At 36.5% G+C, this 19,609-nt stretch overlaps 1 protein-coding gene and 1 long non-coding RNA gene across 2 annotated transcripts in view; both read left to right on the top strand.

Moving 5' to 3' along the window:
- SLC49A4 (solute carrier family 49 member 4) overlaps positions 1-12,085 on the top strand; it is a 107,278-nt gene extending 95,193 nt beyond the window's left edge. Inside the window, exons 8-9 of the mRNA XM_063292458.1 lie at positions 9,126-9,308; positions 11,226-12,085. Of these exons, the coding sequence (XP_063148528.1) occupies positions 9,126-9,308; positions 11,226-11,341 (299 nt within the window). The 3' untranslated portion in view covers positions 11,342-12,085. The remainder of the gene's footprint in view (positions 1-9,125; positions 9,309-11,225) is intronic.
- A 148-nt stretch (positions 12,086-12,233) lies between these two features.
- Positions 12,234-19,404, top strand: LOC134487169 (uncharacterized). The gene is made up of 2 exons (XR_010066830.1): positions 12,234-15,770; positions 15,950-19,404. It is a non-coding gene; the product is annotated as an uncharacterized LOC134487169 (long non-coding RNA).
- The last annotated feature ends 205 nt before the right edge of the window (positions 19,405-19,609 follow it).

The following is a 19,609-nucleotide window of genomic DNA, read 5'->3' as shown; positions in this document are numbered from 1 at the left end:
GATGGCTTTCTTGGTCTTTCCCTTCCATCCATCCATCCATCCATTCTTCCTTCATATATTTGCTTTGCAATTTTAGTCTCATTATTTCCTTCTATTTGACCAAACTACCTCAGTGTACTTCTTTCACACTGGCCACTCATTTTTTTTGCAGTCCACATTCATCTATCACCCATAGACCCAGTCTCCACTTCTGTTACCACACACGTCTTAAGTAAGCCACTTACCCTTCATTCAGCTTCCTTTTATGTTTCTCTTGACATACTTAACTTTCACTTCCATATAACCAAGGGGGCAGAAGCACACTCTTATACTCAACAATATTTGCTTTTTTTGACAAACTTTTATGCCTCACAATAGGTCACAGGCTATATACATTTTTACCAGTATTTATGCTCTTAAATTTTCTTCATTTATTTTCACTTCTTTAATAAACATTCTACCAAGGTACACAAATTCATTTATCTGCTCAGTTTTTTTGCCAGTTATGTATAGCTTCCAATCATTCACTCTATTTTCCTTGTCAAACACAACTTCCTTGATCTTCACAAAGTATTTAATTTGTGATTCTCCTATTTTCCAAGGTGGTATTAGGCAAGGAGGTTTCCATTAGTTAGTTTCCTGGCCATAGTTGTTTTTTGGCTATCAGCCCGCTGGGGGAGGCCATCTGACTGTTGAAGTGCAGTGTCATAGGTATGCTGATGATACCCAATTATATATCACTACGCCTGGATGCAGGGGAGATGCTGTCAATGATCTATCCCAGTGCCTGGTGGCTCTAAGGATCTGGATGAGAGAGAACAGACTAAAGTTTAATCTAAGCAAGATGAATTTGCTGTCTACACATCAGGTTTCTCCACTGGCAACACTGTTATCTCTGGACAGGCAAGCACTAGATGTGAAGGAGCAGATCTGTGATTGGGGGGCTGGGGGCCTTTTGACTCAAGGCTCCTACCTGAACAGCAGGTGGAAGCCGTGGCTGGAGGGGCCTTTGTCCAGCTTGAGCTGGTGTGCCAACTGCAGTCTTACCTGGTACAGGAGGAACTGGCTACAGTAACTCATGTCCTCAGTATTTTGCAGATAGACTACCGTAATGGGCTTTACTTGGGGCTGCCTTTGAAGAATATTCAGAAATTACAACTGGTCCAGAATGCAGTATCCTGTGTGTTAACTGGTACCCAAAGCTGGGAGCAACTAACACCCATACTGCAGACCCTGCACTGGGTGCTGAATCAGTTCTGGGCACAATTTAAAGTGTTCTTTTTCATCTGTAAAGACCTTTTATTGCTCAGTACCTGCAGGACTGCCTTCTCCGACTTATATCAGCCTGACTTACTTGATCATAGAGGGAGAAACTCTTCACGGTTTCACACTTTCAGGAAATGAGGAGGCCAAAGCTAGTAGGTACTGATTCTCTCTGGCAGCAGAGGTGCTGTCAAATGGATGCCTTATGGCTAGCCACCTCCCCCATGGCTTTCAGAAGGTTGTTAAGCTTTTCAAGAGAAAAGTGTTCCAATGATACTTAGCCTTTTGCACCATATTTTCCTTTTTCCTTTTCTATTTTTATTATTTTTAACAAAACCAAAATTAATTTGGTTGTTAATTTCTTGATGCAGTTTATTTTCGTTGTTTTAATCTTACCATGGGTATTTTAACTTTTTGCATGTCATGTAAACTGCTGAGAGCTGCAAGATTGAGGTGGGATGTAAATGAAATTAATAAATATTCAGATCCATACTGTTTCACAATATAGTTGAACATTCACTGCAAATGATTTGGGCCTTAGGCAACAACATAACTTTGTCAGCATAGAAACATATACACATATTCATGTCCCAACCAAAATGTCTCTACAATCACCACAAGCATTCCTTATACATTTAACAGCTAAGGGGACATAACAGATCTTTGCTTTAACCCTCCCCATTGCTGAACCATTTGCTAAGCAAACCTTTGATTCTTACGCTTTATTTCTTATGCACCACTCTTATTACATTGAACAACCAACTTTCAACTCCAGTATTGGTGCAAAAGTTTTGTAAGTCAAGCATATCTACTTTATTCTGCACCTGTTCTAAATTAACAGTCGTGCTGTAAGCTTACTTTGTCACATTCATAAATTTCTCTGGTCTTCATACCTCCTTCCCAGCATAAAACTGCACCACTTCACAAATTTTACTCACTGTCACCTCTATGACCTTACAGTCAAAAATCTGCCAACCACTTTCCCAAGTACATTTCGCACACTAACCCCCATCCCCTCATCATTTTTGTATTTTTTTAAGGGAACAGTAGTGGCATTCTTTCCATCATCAGGCATGAATACAGTCTTCACAGACATTCAACAAGTTGCAGAACCATTTCATAAGCAAATCAAATCTATAATCACACCATTATTTAAACATTTTTTCTAGTTACAGCATCAACACTTGCAGCCTTAGCATTTTCCAACGTTCTTAATAGTGTTCATGACTTTTCATCATTTTTTTCTAGGACACAAGTGTTTACGGTATTCACTTCAATTCCACTCTTCTTCAAACTGTCACTGTCATTCCCAATAATACCTCAGTAGTACTCCTTCCAGCATTTCTTCACTTAGATTTCATCTCAGATCATTTCATCGCTTTTATTAACTTTACTCTGGAGGTTCCTTGTTTAGCCCTTCTTGCCCACTTCCAAAACAATTCTTTATTTTCATAAAAGTTGCTCTGCTTTCTTCTTAGCTCTTTTAATCTTAACCGTTCTTTGCTTTCCTTGACTTCATTGCTATATGCAGATTATACTGTCTTTCTCTCAATCTCTTTCTAGCAATCACTCTGTTATATGCCTTTTTCTCATCCACTGTCTCTTTCACATCATTTCAGCCAGCACCTTTTTCATACTTCCATTAGCATAATTCTACATACTTTTGTGGCCCTTTGCAAGATAAACTTTTCACCCTGTCCCATTCAGTTTCAACATCATCTTTCCTCATGTCTGCTTTCCATTCATTCATTTGGGAAATTTAATATGTCTTTTAATATGTTTTCAAACAGGATTCATATTTTCTTTGCTTGGTCATCTTCAGATGGGCCTCTTGATGCTGATCTCTGCTGCATCTTTTAGTAAGGGAAGAAAAGAGCAGAATAGATCACCAGCTTCAGTTGCACCTGGGCCACTGTAGCGTTCCCTGCTAACAATATGGACAATACCTGTCAGTTTCACAGATTTGGCTCAGTGTGCCCCAAGTGCAACCCTGTGTCTCTCAGAATAGCCTAACTGAGCTTTGGATAAAGCACTTAGCCCTAACTCTAAGTGCTTTATCCAAAGCTTAGTTAGGCTATTCTGAGAAACATTTGAATTAATATGGTTGAACTTTTTTTTTTAACGTGATAATGACATTTCAGGAGGCCATTTTTCTCTTAATTAAAGCGTGGGAAGTTCGAAATACGGCAGACACTAGGACTCTGGGACAGGAATGTGAGATTCTTTTTTAAGAAACCAAAGCTGATGTAGCATTAAAGTAAAAGCATTCTGTGTTGACATTAGAGTGGGAGGAGGGCCTTTTCTTGATTTGTGGAAACGGAAACACTGTGAACCAAGAACAAACAATTCATTTATGCGTTGTAGTATCTCTCTTTAAAATTGCAGTAGAATATTTCATATTTCAGTCAGTGGATACTGATTAATGATGCTGCTATTTACAGAACTGTGTGAGCTCAGGTCAAACCAGTAATAACTAAGCTGGCTTTTAGCTGTTACTTAGGGCTGTCTATCCAAAGTGATTAAGGATAAAGACACCACTGAGATGAACTCTGTTACTGGTAACTGCATCCATGCAGGTTTTTCAGGCAGCGTTCCAAGTGTTTTGCTCTTCTCTTCAGCTGCAATTTTTTAAAAACTTTCCAGTCTATTGAACAGCCCCATAACTTGGAGTCCATTCAAATATTAATCAGGGTCTACCCTATTTACCTGGAGTTGGCTAAGTGCTGCTACCTGCTGAGGCAGCCCACAGTATTTAAATAAAGCAAAACTACCTACTGTAGGTAAAATATAGTCCTACAATGTTTCTCTCCCTCTGTACTTTCTAATATTCCTCTGAAATTCCTTATCTTTCTAGCATAATATTTTACTTTTGCCATTCCACATATTGTGTGGAACTATTGCAAGTATTGTTATAAGCTCATGCCCTTGTGACTCCCATTAGGACTACAGCAATGCACTCTACATGGGGCTGCCCATGAAGAGCATTCGGAAGCTTCAGCTGGTACAGAATGCAGCTGAATGGGTTGTAAATGGTGTTAGCTATTTGGCACATGTAACACCTCTGCTTCAGGGGCTGTATTGGTTGCCAGTGTGTTTCTGGGTGCAATTCATGGTGCTGGTTGTCACCTTTAAAGCCCTTCATGGCTTGGGACCAGGTTACCTGAGGGATTGTCTTCTCCCAGTTGTTTCTACCCATCCAGTCTGCTCCGGCAGGATGAGCATGATCCAGGTCCCATCAGCCAAGGAATATTGGCTGGCAGGGACCAGGAGATGTGACTTTTCTGCTGTAGCGCCTGACCTCTGGAGCATCCCCCCTCCTGCGATTAGGATGGCCCCGACCCTGCTGGCCTTTTGGAAGGCCTTGAAGACCTGGCTGTGTGCCTGAGCCTGGGGTCCCAAGTGTGTGAAGGCCCCCGTTTCCTGGTTGTGCTGACACCGACGGATTATAACATCTCTTGGCTGCTATTTGTATTTAATTTCTTTTTCTATTGTGTTTAATTGTTTTAACTGTTTTTATGATTGTTCACCATCCAGAGTCACTGGTTTGATATGGGTGGCTATACAAATTGAATAAATAAAAAATAATTAAGCACTGCCATGCTAATTATACATGTTTCACAGGGGCATGTTTCTCAAATTAATATACTGGTTTGTTCTAAGAAGCCAGGAGGAATTTTCTAAAAGAACATGTTGATGATGAATCTGAAAATCATAGCTGTAGTCAAGTCTGCCAATAAGCCATGACCAGTCAAACTAAGAGCATTTCTAAACCTCCTTCCAGCTTTTAGAACTCCTGCTGTTCTTCCTGTAATTGTGAAAATGTTTGCCTGATTTGATCCTGCTTCTCCTGCTGTTCTTCTCTCCTCCTCTTTTCCTTCTTTTAGGCTTCTCACTAAAAGATGGGAATACATTTTTACCAAGACAATACTTTAGATGCCTTCACTGCTGCCACTCCACACCCATCTGAACCGTCTGCCTGACCTCTCTACTTCCACGTGCCTCCTTTCGCCATTGCCCTCCCACCCCTTCTGAGTCCCCCACCCTGTCTTTCTGCTGCTGCTTGCGCACTTTTGGCCTTTCAGTGCTGCTCGATTGGTGCACTTCACTAATCACAGTAGTGAGCTAAGATAGTCAATTCAGAGAGATGCTTCTTTGTTTACTCAGGTAATTCTAGCCAAGTGGAGCATCAGAATGACATAACAACCTTATGACGCTCATCTTATATCTCATAGGGCCAATATATCTCATTCAGAGTCAGGATAGTGCTCCCTAATGATTCTCTTTTCTTTTAAAGCAAGTTAAAAGAAAGTTACTGAAAGGAGGAAAAAGGCTTTCTTTGTTGATAAACACTGACAGAAATCACACTCACCCTTGTTGCATAAACTGGATTACATTCATGCAGACAGAGATGAGGGAGTACAATAATAAGATTACTGAATAAATGCAGAAGCTATGGATATTTCACATTTCATTTACTTTAATTGGATACATTTAAATAATTGCTGTTCTTATTTAGATATATGGGGGGGACTTCCTTGTAATCCAAGATATATTTATGACTACTGGTAGCTAGAAAATTTTTTGAATGGATTGTGCCCTGTTATGTATCCCTATTGTCTGTCATTTAAATTTACATTGACCATAGAATCTTTTTAGTTTTCTCAGTTCTGTTCTACAAATATTTGCTTTGATTGATAAAGATATTGCCAGAATGTGTGTCTGTATGTGTGGTTGTAGTCAGCACATGATTCTTTAACTGCATGAAAGAATTAGAAATGGACTGGAGAGGGAGGATTGGACCAGATAATTGAATTTTTTTCCTTTTTTCCCCTAACCCACCAAATTTAACAATGACAAAATATTCTACTTGCACCCATCTTGACATGCCATTCAAGACTCGTTATTAATTAGGACTTGAAACTGGGGGGGAAAGATGCTAGCCTTCAATTATAAAACCCTTCTGCCTTAACTGTCTAATTATTTTAGGACACTAGACACAAAGTTTCCACAATGAAAATGAGAAGTTTCTGGTTTATATTTGCCACCATAGAAACATAATTGTAAATTGGCAGTCTAGCCTTCCCCCATTCCAAAACAGCTCTTGGTTTTAATCTTTCTCTTCTCTTAGCCTCTTGAGAATCCACTGGAATATGTATATTGTCTCTGAAGCCCAGATTATTTATTAGAAACCACAGATTTTGTTTTTTTAACACTTCTACAAAACGCATCATTCAGTAACACAAGAATTATTTTTAGCTGTGAAGGAACACAGAGTCAACTTCAAGAAGGGGCAGATGAATTAAACTTTGTGGTAGTTGTATTTGTTAATGGCCAAGTTCAGACCCAGCCCAGGCACTATATTCCATGCAATCCAGTGGTCACTTTACACAAGGCAGTATTTATGGGAAGTGAGCTATTACAAGCATAATGTAATTTACAGTCTACTTTACTGGAGCACTTTCAAATAACATTCTGCATCCTTGAATGACTTTTTTAGTTTGGGATTGTATTATAGAAAAATCTGAACACTCCCCCCCTTCTCATCAAACCAGATACATGGTAATACCTTGCAGTATTCTTTTTATTGGATACTAGGACCTATGAACTTGGTTAGTAATTAGAATTTTGTTTTCCAATAATGCCCAAGCTAGAACTAATCCTTATCTTTGGTGTTAAAAACATGAAAGATTAATAATTGGCTGTTTGTAGAATGGTAGGTTCTATTTGTTTTGGAGTTAAATAAACATAGATGTTTATATTTAAGAAATAAGCTCCACTTTTTATATTAATAGCTGAAGCTTAAGGACCTACAATTCAGACATTCTGACCTAATTCTCTAAACAGTGAAACCTTTTTGTATGCAAATGAGCCTGCACATTAGCTAAGTGTAAAGTAGACACATGCTACTTTGGGGTAGGATACCATTATTGTTTATAACCATTCGATAAAATTAGTACGCAGAGGAAGAAAATAATCATTCTTCTTAATAACGTATCAAGCCCAGGACAGGACCTAAAACTTCTACTTTGGACTATCAAGAAATTTATTTTGCTCCATATATGACTACATTTGTTGATTTGATGTTTGCTTTGTTTTGGATAATCTAGTTTTATCTCACTGGAGCCATTGCTGCAGTGGAAATGAGAAAAGCACAGAACTCATTGAGAGCTGTGCTCTGCTATTTATACATGATTGTGGTAAAAGAAGAGCTTGTGGAAAGATATTAAATTGGCTCTTTCAATTAAACACTACTAGAATGTTCAGTCATGTGAAAACATGAGGCCTCTTGAGGTTTAGAGACATGACTATGAACTACATTACAAAATTTGGAAATTATTTTTATTAGATGGTATTCATGTAGTTTTCTACTGTTCTGAATGAGGAGCTTAAGTTAGCCAATGCCTATCAGAGTCATATTTACTCAAGAAAGCAAAAGCATCTGCAGGCCTGTCCTTGTAGCAACTCATATATTGTTGTAATTCGTTTGGAATAATTGAGTTCCAAAGGATACCAGAATAACTCTGAGAATATACAGTATACACATCTGTATGCATGGGTGAATTTATCCAGATGCATACAGATATTTTCAGTTGCGTCTACTTGTTAGATAAAACTCGTTTGAGTTCTCTCTTCATTAAGTAAGCATATACAAACAGTGGGATGACATCTGCCCATTATAACGAGAAATAAAAACAATGTCCTAATCCTTATGCTCAATTATAGAAGATAGATTCAGAAACTCCAAGTATTTTCTATACAGCTGGACATTCAACTGTGGATACATTAATGTGAACAAACTAATGTGCCCTCTGTCCTTCAGTTCCAAAGAAAAATAATACAGTGGTAAAAACTTCCACTGGCAATACATTTCTCTGCTAAACTACACAGGAATTCAGATAGCTATGATTGTATATCAGCGCACATATTTGGATCAAATGTAGGTTATACATACTCAAGTAATATACTATAGATAGCATATATATATATATATATATATAAATATATATATATATATATATAAATATATATATAAATATAAATAATATGCATGCATCATGCTATTTCCTTTTGACATAAGTAGTATTATGCAAAGCACAGGAACACTAATAAATAGTGGGAAAACAAAATTAATGAAGTGATATAAGAAAATAGGAAAAGAAAATATAGCTAAATTTGGTTTACACCATTCACTATACCACTCCATACCTTTCTATCTTTATAAATCAACTTTGCTTCCACCACATGAATCTACTGACTTATGTATTGCCTTTTGATCTTTAAAATTCTGTTCTCACTTTTTGACAATCTGTATCTAAATGTATCCAGCCATGCCTTTCTTGGTCTTACCCTTCCTCTAAACTTGTATGACCAAACCACTTGTATTTATTTCTTTTGCACTGGTCACACACATTTGTTTTCAATCTGCATTCATTTAGCACCTCTTTATTCTTGATTCTATACCTTTTTTTCCCTGTGTCAATATGTACCTTATGGCTGGTGGGATATGGGCAATTGTATGTTGGCTTGTGAGGTAATCTCAAGATTAGAGATCCTGGCTTGCATAATTGTGCACACATGTTTGGTGTAAAATAAGCCTAGATTACATTTCTGGCATACTGGCTCAAATGTCCCAAAACCTGACTATTATTGTGCCCTTATTGCTAGCAGGAAATCTGCATGTGTCGGTACAATTATGGTTGGTAAACTAGTCTTCTTTTTTCTTATCCTACTAAAAATCATTATGTGAAAGCCCTATTTATGTCTCATATTTAAGGTTATAAAAAACTGATCAAAAAGATGCAAATCATATTATTATTATCATTATACTGACTGTAGCAGTAGAATTGTGGAGCAGAATCACTGAACGTTTGCTTTCATTGCAGCCACACTTTATACTTCCTGCATTTTGCTGGGTGTCTTCCTGAACAGCAGCGTCCCCATCTTCTTTGAACTTTTTGTGGAAACAGTCTATCCTGTTCCTGAAGGGATAACCTGTGGTGTGGTCACCTTCCTAAGCAACATGTTCATGGGAGTTCTCTTATTTTTTTTTAGTTTCTACCATAAAGGTAAGATGTGTTTTGAATGCTTGCTCATATAAATTAACCAGTGTGATATATTTCGTCCAGAGTTTCATTCACCAAGAAGATAGACTGCATATACCTCTTCTGTTAATGCTAATGATATTGAGACTAGGCCATCTAAGTATGTGTCAATCAAAGAATGACATATTTGTAGAAACATTCCTTTGAAATGGAAATAGCAGGATATCTTTAAAATAAACACTGTGGGGATTTACACACACACACACACTTTTAACGAAGAGCAGTGCAATATTATGGCCATGAATCACATTTGTACCTGGCAATCCTGTGATAAAACTAATTCAGTCTCATGCTTCAGGATCTAATTTGATTCCCTTTGAGGGAAGACACAGTGCAATTATTTCCTTCCTGTAAACTGTCTATTTAATCAATTTCCCAATATAGCAATAAGCATTTTACAACTTGTATTTTTATTAGCTTCATGCATATATGCAAAACAGTTTGATAAAAAAAAGGCCAAAGTATATTCATATTTTGTGTGTATTCTTCAACAAATTACTTCTGTTAAATTCCAAATATCCAAACTTTCCATTAGCAAGTTCTTTTAATAATTTTTAAAAGGTTCTTATGAATCCTATGAGGAGTGGAGTGATTATTTCTCATTAGTTTTGTTGTTGGAATGAGAATAAAGATGGCTGTCTTGCATTCAAATTATTTGTTGACTCAGATAAGAGCAGGCAAGTCAGTCATTCTTTGTAGCTTTAAAGGTGTAAAGACAATTTGGAAAATCTCATCATGAACTTCCACTAGGCTGTCTTTATTGTGGCAATGATTATTTGGTGTATTTTAGGGATGTGTGTACCTTAATTATATCTCATGGTAATGTTTCATATGAGATGAAAAAAAATTCAAACAATTCATTTGGGTGTATGTTTGAGAGCATAGCAGATGCTCAGCAGATATAATTACCTTCCACCATGATATCCCTGTGACCATCTGGTGGGAGGGGCTGTTGCAGGCAGAGTTCTGCAGGTTTTGGTACTTCTGGTCAGGGTGTGCCCAGGAGTATCCCCTCTTGTTGTCAGTGTTGTTTAACCTCTGCATGAAACTGCCTGAGAGAAGCCACTGGGAGCTCTTCACCAGCTCCGCAGTTTTCTGCTATTGCATTCCAAGCTTAATGATCCTGGTGTAAAGTTTGATTTTGAGTTTAATTGTATTAATGTTTATGGCTGTGCTTTCTATTTCATACTTTGTTTTATTGCTATATGCTCCTTGAGTGTTTTTTTTTAATAAAAGCAACAATACAATTATTAGTCATGCATCAAGATATATAATTGCCTGTGGTAGCAGTGGTTTGTTACATATTTCCTCTTCAATGTGGAGGTTTTAAGGAAAATATATTGTGTTTTATATTTAGCCTGTGGATTCAGGATTAACCTAAGCCATTATAGTTGAAGGGTTTATAGATCTAAAGATGTGTGGAGAGATTTAGAGAAATAGAGAACCAAGTGAGTATTTCTTCATTTTGCATTGTTGCATTGGCCTTAGTTCAACCATAGAATAATTTTTAAAAAATTGTATTACTTTAAATCTGGGGTTTGATTTGCAATTTTATTTTTTCTGAGACATAATTTTATATGCTTAATTTTCTTTTGTGTGTTTCAATTATGATAGCTAATAGAAAAATTCTCCCAGTTCTGTTTTCAGACGTCAGTAATGATTTTTCACAATACCTGTTTTTGATGAGACCAGTTCCTTCTGGTGAAAGTACTCATTTTGGGACTGTTGATTTTACCTGAAGAAAGTCTTGAGGTTACAAGCATTTTTCTCCCCTCCAAAAGTATTGTCTAGTCTCAACTGTGAGCCTGTCTTAGAATTACTGCTTTAGTAAAGTGAAGTCCAGTGTTACACAAATAACTGAAACTATTTTGTCCCCTCTAGAATTTTCTTGGTTTAACTGGTGCCTCCCAGGATCCTGCTTACTAAGCCTTCTACTCATCTTATGCTTCAGGGAATCCTATGACAGACTTTATCTGGATGTCATTGTCTCTGTTTGAAAACATAAAACAAGGAAGTTGAAGAGGAGGATGGAAAATAGTACTGGGTTTGATCTGTTTCCTTGGAAACCATATAGCTAAAGGTTACAGAAGAAATTCAAAAATTCACCTGGACTTTTTGATTGAATTTACAACAAAAAGGGGTTTTATTTTGTTTTTTAAATTCCTAATATGGTATTTTATCATTTAGGTTACTATGACGAGTCTTTCACTTGAATGGAATTCGAATATTTTTTAAAAATACATATTCAGAAGAACGTGTGCTAGGAAGAAACAAGTTTATGAACTGTGATGTTTTATTTAATAAGATGTTAACTGCAAAAAATTGTGCCAACTGAAAACTACTTATAACAAAAGTATAATAGCAATATCATCTCATTTAGGAATTAATGATGGAATCTTTATGTATAAACGCTTCTTTCTTATTTTCTTTCTTTTTCTCTTTCTCTCTTTCTTTCTCTCTTTTTCTTTCTTTTTTTTTACCGTCTGGTATTTAATGAGCATTCTGATAATCCCAGATTTGTCTTGCTTTGTAATAACATGCTATTCTTCATTGTGGCATGTTCATACTAGTGCTTCTGTAATGATAAAAGTTTTCAACATACAGTAGTTGTCAGAATTGAACAAACTGTTGATCTCTCACTGTGAATCATCTTCTGTTTAAGATGGAATAGGCATAAAATTACACTCGGAGTTAAAAATAATTATGGTTAAATATATGATAAACGCTTTAACATCTCCCCAGTTCTTCTACTTGAAGCTATTTTCTGCTTATTCAATCTAAAGATTCCATTCTTTTACTTCCCCCTCACACAAACACACACACACACACACACACACACACACACACATACAGAGAGAGAGAGAGAGAGAGAGAGAGAGAGAGAGAGAGAGAGACGTCTTACTAAAGGGCTCTTGGCAATTGGTGCTATAAATTATCTGAAATTATTTAAATGTAATTACCTTATAGCCTAGTCCAGCTGCTACACAGACGTTAAGGTAAGTGGATATAGGATTGCAGTCATGGTATAGGAAATTGTTTCTGTTGTTAAGGAGTGATTAAGTCTTGTAAATATGGGTTGTTACTGAACACTTTTATATGCTTTCCTGAGAAATTTCTTGGCTTGTGCATTCTACTCAAACAGAGGAAGCCCTCTTCCCAAAGTCTTTCAAAGCCAAGGAAACGAAGATTGTAGTTTTTCTGTGATAAGTTAAGCTTCTCCTCAGATTAGTTTACAATTTAAAGGCTCTGCTTTTGTTCTCTAATAATTGTTTAATAATGAGACTTATTGGTGGTCTCAGTGGAGAAAAAATTGCAGCAGTTCAAAATGTCAGAATGTCCAGCTTCTGAAGTTTAGCATAAACTGGAAAATGCAATGCGTGTAGTTCTGCTCTTGCACTCTGTATTACGAGGGACAGTTTTTGTCTGGTTGTTTTCAAATGCTGTTTCATCTTCTTTGATTGGTTTTTCAAAGTCTCCTGTACAACAAATCTGAAACAAGTCACACATTGCTGAAGGTAGCTTGTTTTTATCAGTATGATTTGAGAGAGATTGTCTGCCCATATTTACTAAATGATGGCTAGCGAGGTTCTCTTTCAACAGAAGTATTTCCTGTCACCGTGCTGTACTCCAGCTCCCCACTCACCTGTACAGAATGTATGGCCTATATGAATGTTTTAGGTAATGGATTTTTCTCTGTAAACCATAATTTTCATGAGGGAGTAGAACCATTGTCTATTAATGCTACAGTTTATTTAGGAAATGAAAGTTGAACTACAGTATAGAATCAATGCAATTATTAGGGTTGGGGGGTATTGAAATATAACTATTATGGCCAGCAACTTTTTTGCTTCAGCAAAAGCTTTGATTTAGATGTACTCCACCCTTTCAAGGGGTTTCGTTCACCCTCCTTATACATTTGGGAAGGGGCAAAGAGTCAAGATAGAGGCCACGACTGCACAATTGAAGCCCTACCCCTTTGTTATGTTCATTGTGACACATAAAAAGGGATGGGGCTTAAATTAAGCTGCTGCAACTGCCATCTTGACTTTTTAATCCCCCCACCCTCCAGATGGTCATCATGTGGTCATTATGATTCAGAAATAGCACTTTCCTGTTTATCATTTTTCCTAAAAGTAAGTGAACTATTTCTTTAGATTAACTTTCAGGAACTTCAGTTGAGTTATTTGATGTTGTATTATAGAATGAGGCTACAGTACTTGATGGGCTAGAAGGAAAGGGCTATTGCATGCATTAATATTCCCTTGGCCTGGCTCTTGGTGACATGGGCTACCTGAATAGATGGTCCCCATGGAGGCTGTCAGGGGCCATACTGAAGGATGGGTTATGCCGATTGGATGAACTGAATCTTGCCATCTCATGAAAGATGAAAGACATCCTCACAACAAAAAGTAAGCCATTATTTCTCTTCATTTAAATAATTTTGATCTACTATTTAAGTAGGATGCTTAGTAGTTCTTAGTGTATATCCACTTGTTTGGGAAACAAGAAGAGTAAAATTGGCTGCCAACACTAAATAAGCATTACCCATTTAAGGACCTTTCAGACAATTCTGGCTTCATTGTTACATGATAATAAGGGGCTGTCCAGAATTTGCCTTAGCAATGCCAAGTAGCCCCAGTTGGATCATGACTGGAATAAAGCTGCATACATTAAATGTATGATAGAAGTAGCCTGTGTTTTATTACACACATAATCTTTCTGTCATTTGTTATATATTTGTTATGTTTTATTTTGCTTTGCTTTGTTCTGCTTCTGCTCAATTTGCTCCCTTATATCAGATTAGAACTCCTGGATTAAATGTGTTAAGTATTCTCTCATCAGCATTCTTTGCCATTTCTGACACTGGGGCTTCAGGAAAAAAACTCTTTAGCACTACAGTAGGGGATCTCTCTGCAGGAGGTCAGAGAAATTTAAACAGAAATATTTCACATTATTAAGCAGTAGCTGACAGTTTGTGATATCATTGTGCCTGTGTTCCACGGTTTTTGACTAGCTTCCCTTAATTGTTACTGAATAACTACAGCTGTCTGTCCTGTTTAATTTCAGCTTCAGAATGGTATAGATACCGAACATCTGTAAGTGGAGCAACTCTAAGCACAATTATAAATGGTTCTGTAAAATTAATTTTAAAAAACCTGCTTTGTTAGACAAGTTAGCCCAGATTTCTCAAATTCCCAGGACTGGTCCAGTATTAACTCTTACCCCAAATTCATAATGAGCAAAGATCAGTAGCAATATGGAAAATTGAGTAAAATTACTCTATTTTTTGTGCATATGTGCTGCCTGCATAAATGTCATAGTCTTGCATAATAGCTGTGTTAATGAGGCTGGAAGCTTACTAACTCAGTACAATTTTTTTTGGAAATGAACATAAGATTGTGCTGTAAAAAAGGTAAGATTCCGTTTGCATTAAGTAGTGCCATGATGCATCAGTCTAGGACCAGCTTTGTCCATATATAATCAGTCAGTGTATAACTAATTAGGGAACCTATAGCTTTTCATGTATTGCTGAATTCCATCTGCATTAGTGATGATCAGGTATAGTAGGAGTTACAAGTCCAACATTTATTGATTCCACACACTTGATATTGAATTAGTACTAAAATAAATAAAGGATAGAGGACTGTTTTAGATTAAAGGGTCTTTGTCATTAAGATTACTTTGGTTTGTTGCGGAAGGCTCCTCAAAGGGCAACTTGGATATTGAAAAGATGAGCTAATCATAGTGAAGAATTTTTTTAAAAAACCTTAATGTCAGTTCACAACTTAAGAGATCACAGTGCTTCACGGTGCAATCTGTTTGCTGAGAGGTAAATTCCATTATATTTATTGAGCTTTACTAATTCCTAATTTATTATTGCAGCCTGAATGTATCCTAATGAAATTAGTGGAATTGGAAAAAAAAATATTGGAATCTGTGCAAGCTTGCCATGAGAATTCCAACATAGATATGGGTGATTCCTGTATCTTCTTCTTTCTATAAAAAGGTATTATGACTACAGAACATTTTATACTGACTTCCATGTAAGCTGCCCTTACACAGAGTACTCTTGGACTTTAAAAATAAAATTAAATAGTCACTGGAGACAAGGGAAGAGATGCTACATATTTTCCATGCTTCTGTTCTCTTTGTTAAGTTGTGCTGTTTTCCTCCATGACTTCTAAGAAGAAAAAACGAATAGTGGACAAAGAATTAAGCAATTTGTCTTCCTTTGTTTTTCACATTTAGATTTCTTTTCATCATGCAGCCTGGCCTGGTTTGTATAATACATTACTTAGAAAGGGGGTTAAAGCTTCTGTCTTTTTTATCTTGAACACTATTTAAAAAATGAAGTTAAGAATTAGACTTACGAAGCACAATGGAATAGATGTCCCGTGTATAAAAGTGGTGCGATTGACAGCAAAGGTATCAATCGAAGCAAAAATTTGTAGCTCAGGGTTGAACTGTGGAGTCCTTGGCATTCTCTGAGCCTTGTAGTTTTCTTGCAGACGTTTCATTGCCAGGCTAGGCAACATCTTCAGTGCGAAAACATGTCTGCAAGAAAACATCAAGGCTCAGAGAGCACCAAGGACGCCACAGCAAAGCTATTCTTAGTACCCTTGTTCAGGATTTTCTATTATTTGTCCCTGAAAAAGAATCTTCAGTTCAGTGAAGGATAGCTATCGATAGGCCCTTAGGATTCAGCTTGGCATAATGTTTGTAAGTTATACGGCACAACTATTTGATGTATCAGAAACGTACCTTTGTCTAGGATAAAGCAATAATCTTTTGTTGATCTGTTACATAGTGCAGGTATCTTTTTTTCAACAAATTGGCCAGCCTCATATTCAAAGACAGTTTATTGTAAAGAGGCATGATCTAAAGAGTGTTCACACAGTCTGCATACTATCTGTCCTGACTCATGACACTATCTCAACCACCTGGATTTGTTTGGGTGTCTTACTGAAAAGGGAACTAGAGAAGTATTAGGTGAAATTAAGTAATACCTTAACCGGTTGCTCTAAGTAGTCTGTAAAGACTCTGATAGTCGCGGTTTTGATTTAGTCATTCGCCTGCTTGAAAATGACATGGAGTACTATTTTTAACTTCTGATTTGCTGGCATGGCAGAAATTGGTGGTGTGTGATATGGCTGCATGTAGAATGTACTTGTCATAGTTATTTTCCAACACTGACGTGAAAATATTCCATATACAGTAAGTGGTAGAAGAATCACTGCGTAAGCTGTTAAATAGACATAAAAGACATGTTTCTCATGCAAACCCAACCAAAAAATACAGAAGCGGCTAAGCCCCCTAATCTTGGCATAATGCCATTCGTTTCCATACCACTTTTAAGGGGAGTGTCCCAGTGGGCTGTATCTTGCCTCTGCCTTTGTAATAGAGGCACTGGGATGTAAACTTCTATATGTGAGATTTCATTCTCTGCTACATTTATTTGGCCCCATTAAAATAAGTAGAACATTTGCTGCTGTTTTGAATGATACAAGGATATTGACTCTCAGCATAACTCTATCTAGATTCTCTGACTACATGCACGATCAGCCAGTAGGTATTTCTTTTCTGATTACTGTAATATTTAAGATATTGATTAGTTTGATATCAGAAGAAATAAAAGGACTTAATTCCAAGCAAATATATTTAGGATTGGGGTGACAGAAGTCTCAGGAATATATTTTAACAGATTATATGTAGCTTTGATATAAAGAGTGTTTTGACCTAAACAAACCTGCTTTCTGTCAATGCCCAGTGATTTCCATCCTGCATTTTAAATTGACAAAATAAATAAGCAGCAAAGTATTTTGCATACAAGATAAAAATTCTAGTCATTTGACTTCACTGTATATACAAACATACAAAGAAGTAAAGGTAAAAATTAGGACTTAAAATATTTATGAATGCTAAAGATGGGGAGGTTTATCTTAGAACAATTATTTCATGTGTGTGAGAGAATAAGCTTCTTCTAGGATGAGTACTACAGGGAGTTCTCACTTAGTGACTGCCTTGTTTAGCAACTTAGCAATTACTATGGTGATAAAAAAGTAACTTTGCAACCAGTCCTCACATATACGGCCTTCACAGCTCTGTAAAGCAAAGGAAAGCTGAAGAAAGATCGTAAGCAAAACATGGTTTCACTTAGTGACTGCTTTGCTTAACAACCAAGTTGCCAGTCCCAATTGTGGTCACTAAATGAGGACTGCCTGCACTACACATTTCAAAATACGCATTTTTTTTCCTGTGGAAGTCATTTTTTGTTGTGCATTTATTCAGCTGCTCAATAGCCTTAATAAGAAATGCATTGTACATAAGTCCCAATTCATTCTTTCATATTATAAACAAATTATGCCCATAATTACATCTACACAATGAATTTGATTTGTTGGCATGCATTTAAAACAGCACTATCCACTGGGGAGGGGGGAATCTGTGAATGGTGGGTGCTGTGTCCCAAGCCCTGTCCCTTTTGTACATGTGTCTGTACATGAACACAAAAGGGAAGGGTGTGGATCATGATACTATGCCTTCAACCATACAAACACAGTGAAGCCCTTCTCTGAGCCTGTAAATAATGTGCAGAGCCTGTAGTATATGGAAAGGAAAAAAGGTGGCATGATCCAAAACTGGATTGGGAAAATAAGAAATCTGGCCCACTGCCAGCTGTCCAGAACATGGTTGTAAAGGAACCCATGTTGCCTGATCTGGAAAGATGCTCAAATGTGTGCTCTTCATGTAAAAAATAAATAAAAAATAATCTGCTACAGCAAATGACTAATTCAGTAACTTACCTAATTTGGTACACTTCCATTCTGTACAATCTATTCCATAACTTTTACCATCTTGCATGCTTTCTATCTACCCTCTATTAAGCAGGAGAAAGTATAGAGAGGTACCAAGGGCCTCCTTTCTGATTTTTGGAAATTTTATTTACAAATGTTGCTATTCTTCTGACATTGGAAATATTGTACTTTTTGTTGTTTATATCTTCATAAAGATTGAACTGACCTTCGCATCAGTGCCAGATTTGGTAGCTTAGCATTACAGAATACCTTTGGTAGTCTTAATTCTCCACACTTTGGGATATCCTTCTGACATCTTAAGTTTAATTTTTGTTCTCTTTTGAATGTGTCCTGCTTGTTGTGAAATGCCTACCATCCATTAAATAATAGAAAGGTTTTCATAAATAGTGTCATCTTTTTATAAATGGTTACAGCTCTGAGCTATGGTGGAATGTCAAAAATGTTACACCTTTTTTTTTACCAGATACCTGCAAAATGCTTTGATTAATGTTTAGGTTCTAATGCAGTTAAGGCTAATTTCAAAGCTTTGCCTGTTACTGAACATTTAACACAGTCGTTTTTGCAATCACTGTTAACTTGTTTCTGCCATTTTCTTTTAAGACTTCATATACAAGTGTATAAATCCACTGTTGGAATTCTGCATGTTATCTATGTGCAATATTTCTAACTCTGTTTCTGAGAAATGTTATATGTTACAATTGTGTTAATTACTTACATGGTTTATTTTAGCTAAGTTGGGTGGTGTGAATATATAAAAAATAAAAGGCGAATTCCTTTTTGCTTGTAGGGTTTTTGGGGTGGGGGTGGGGGTAAATTAAACCTGAAATTGTTAAAGGTAGAGGGGAATTATTAAATTAGGATTTGTAATAATTTACTTTTTGTAATTTTGTAAAAAAAATAAATGATACTTTTATTTTAAGGTTCTACTTTTGTAAGTAATATACTGACATGGGGCACAATCTGTCAGAAGCACATCCTGCTTTTATCTCATTGAAATTTGGGAAAGAACCCTACCTCCTTCATCTTATTTTTCAAACTTCAGCAGGGTAAATTTCTCATATATTGTGCCCGTGATGTCTATTATTTTATAAGGAGAAGTTATTTAAAACCACTGTCTAATATACTATAAAATTCAAACTTCCTGTATCACTTTAAAGCTATCTTGATGCCAGAATCTTGTTGTTAAATGTTGTGTTTTAACATGTGTAATTCTTGATATGCATTAAAAAGATGTTGATTATGGACTGTGAATCGTTTTTCTGGTCCAGTACAAGATAATATTCTAGTATGTGGAATATTGTAGCTGATGGTTTTATTTGAGTTGGATATACCTGGTTTTAGTCAGCCAACAGGCCTATAACAGTTTTTTCTAGAAACCTATGTCTAACAGATGTAAATTCAGAAACAGTCTAAAACAGATAATATCCTTCAGGTCACCAAGCAATCTGT

The sequence above is a fragment of the Candoia aspera genome, chromosome 1 (genome assembly GCF_035149785.1).
Source record: "Candoia aspera isolate rCanAsp1 chromosome 1, rCanAsp1.hap2, whole genome shotgun sequence".
NCBI classification, from domain to species: domain Eukaryota; kingdom Metazoa; phylum Chordata; class Lepidosauria; order Squamata; family Boidae; genus Candoia; species Candoia aspera.
The sequence above is the reverse complement of the archived record's forward strand: the minus strand, read 5'-3'. Positions and strand labels throughout refer to the sequence as shown.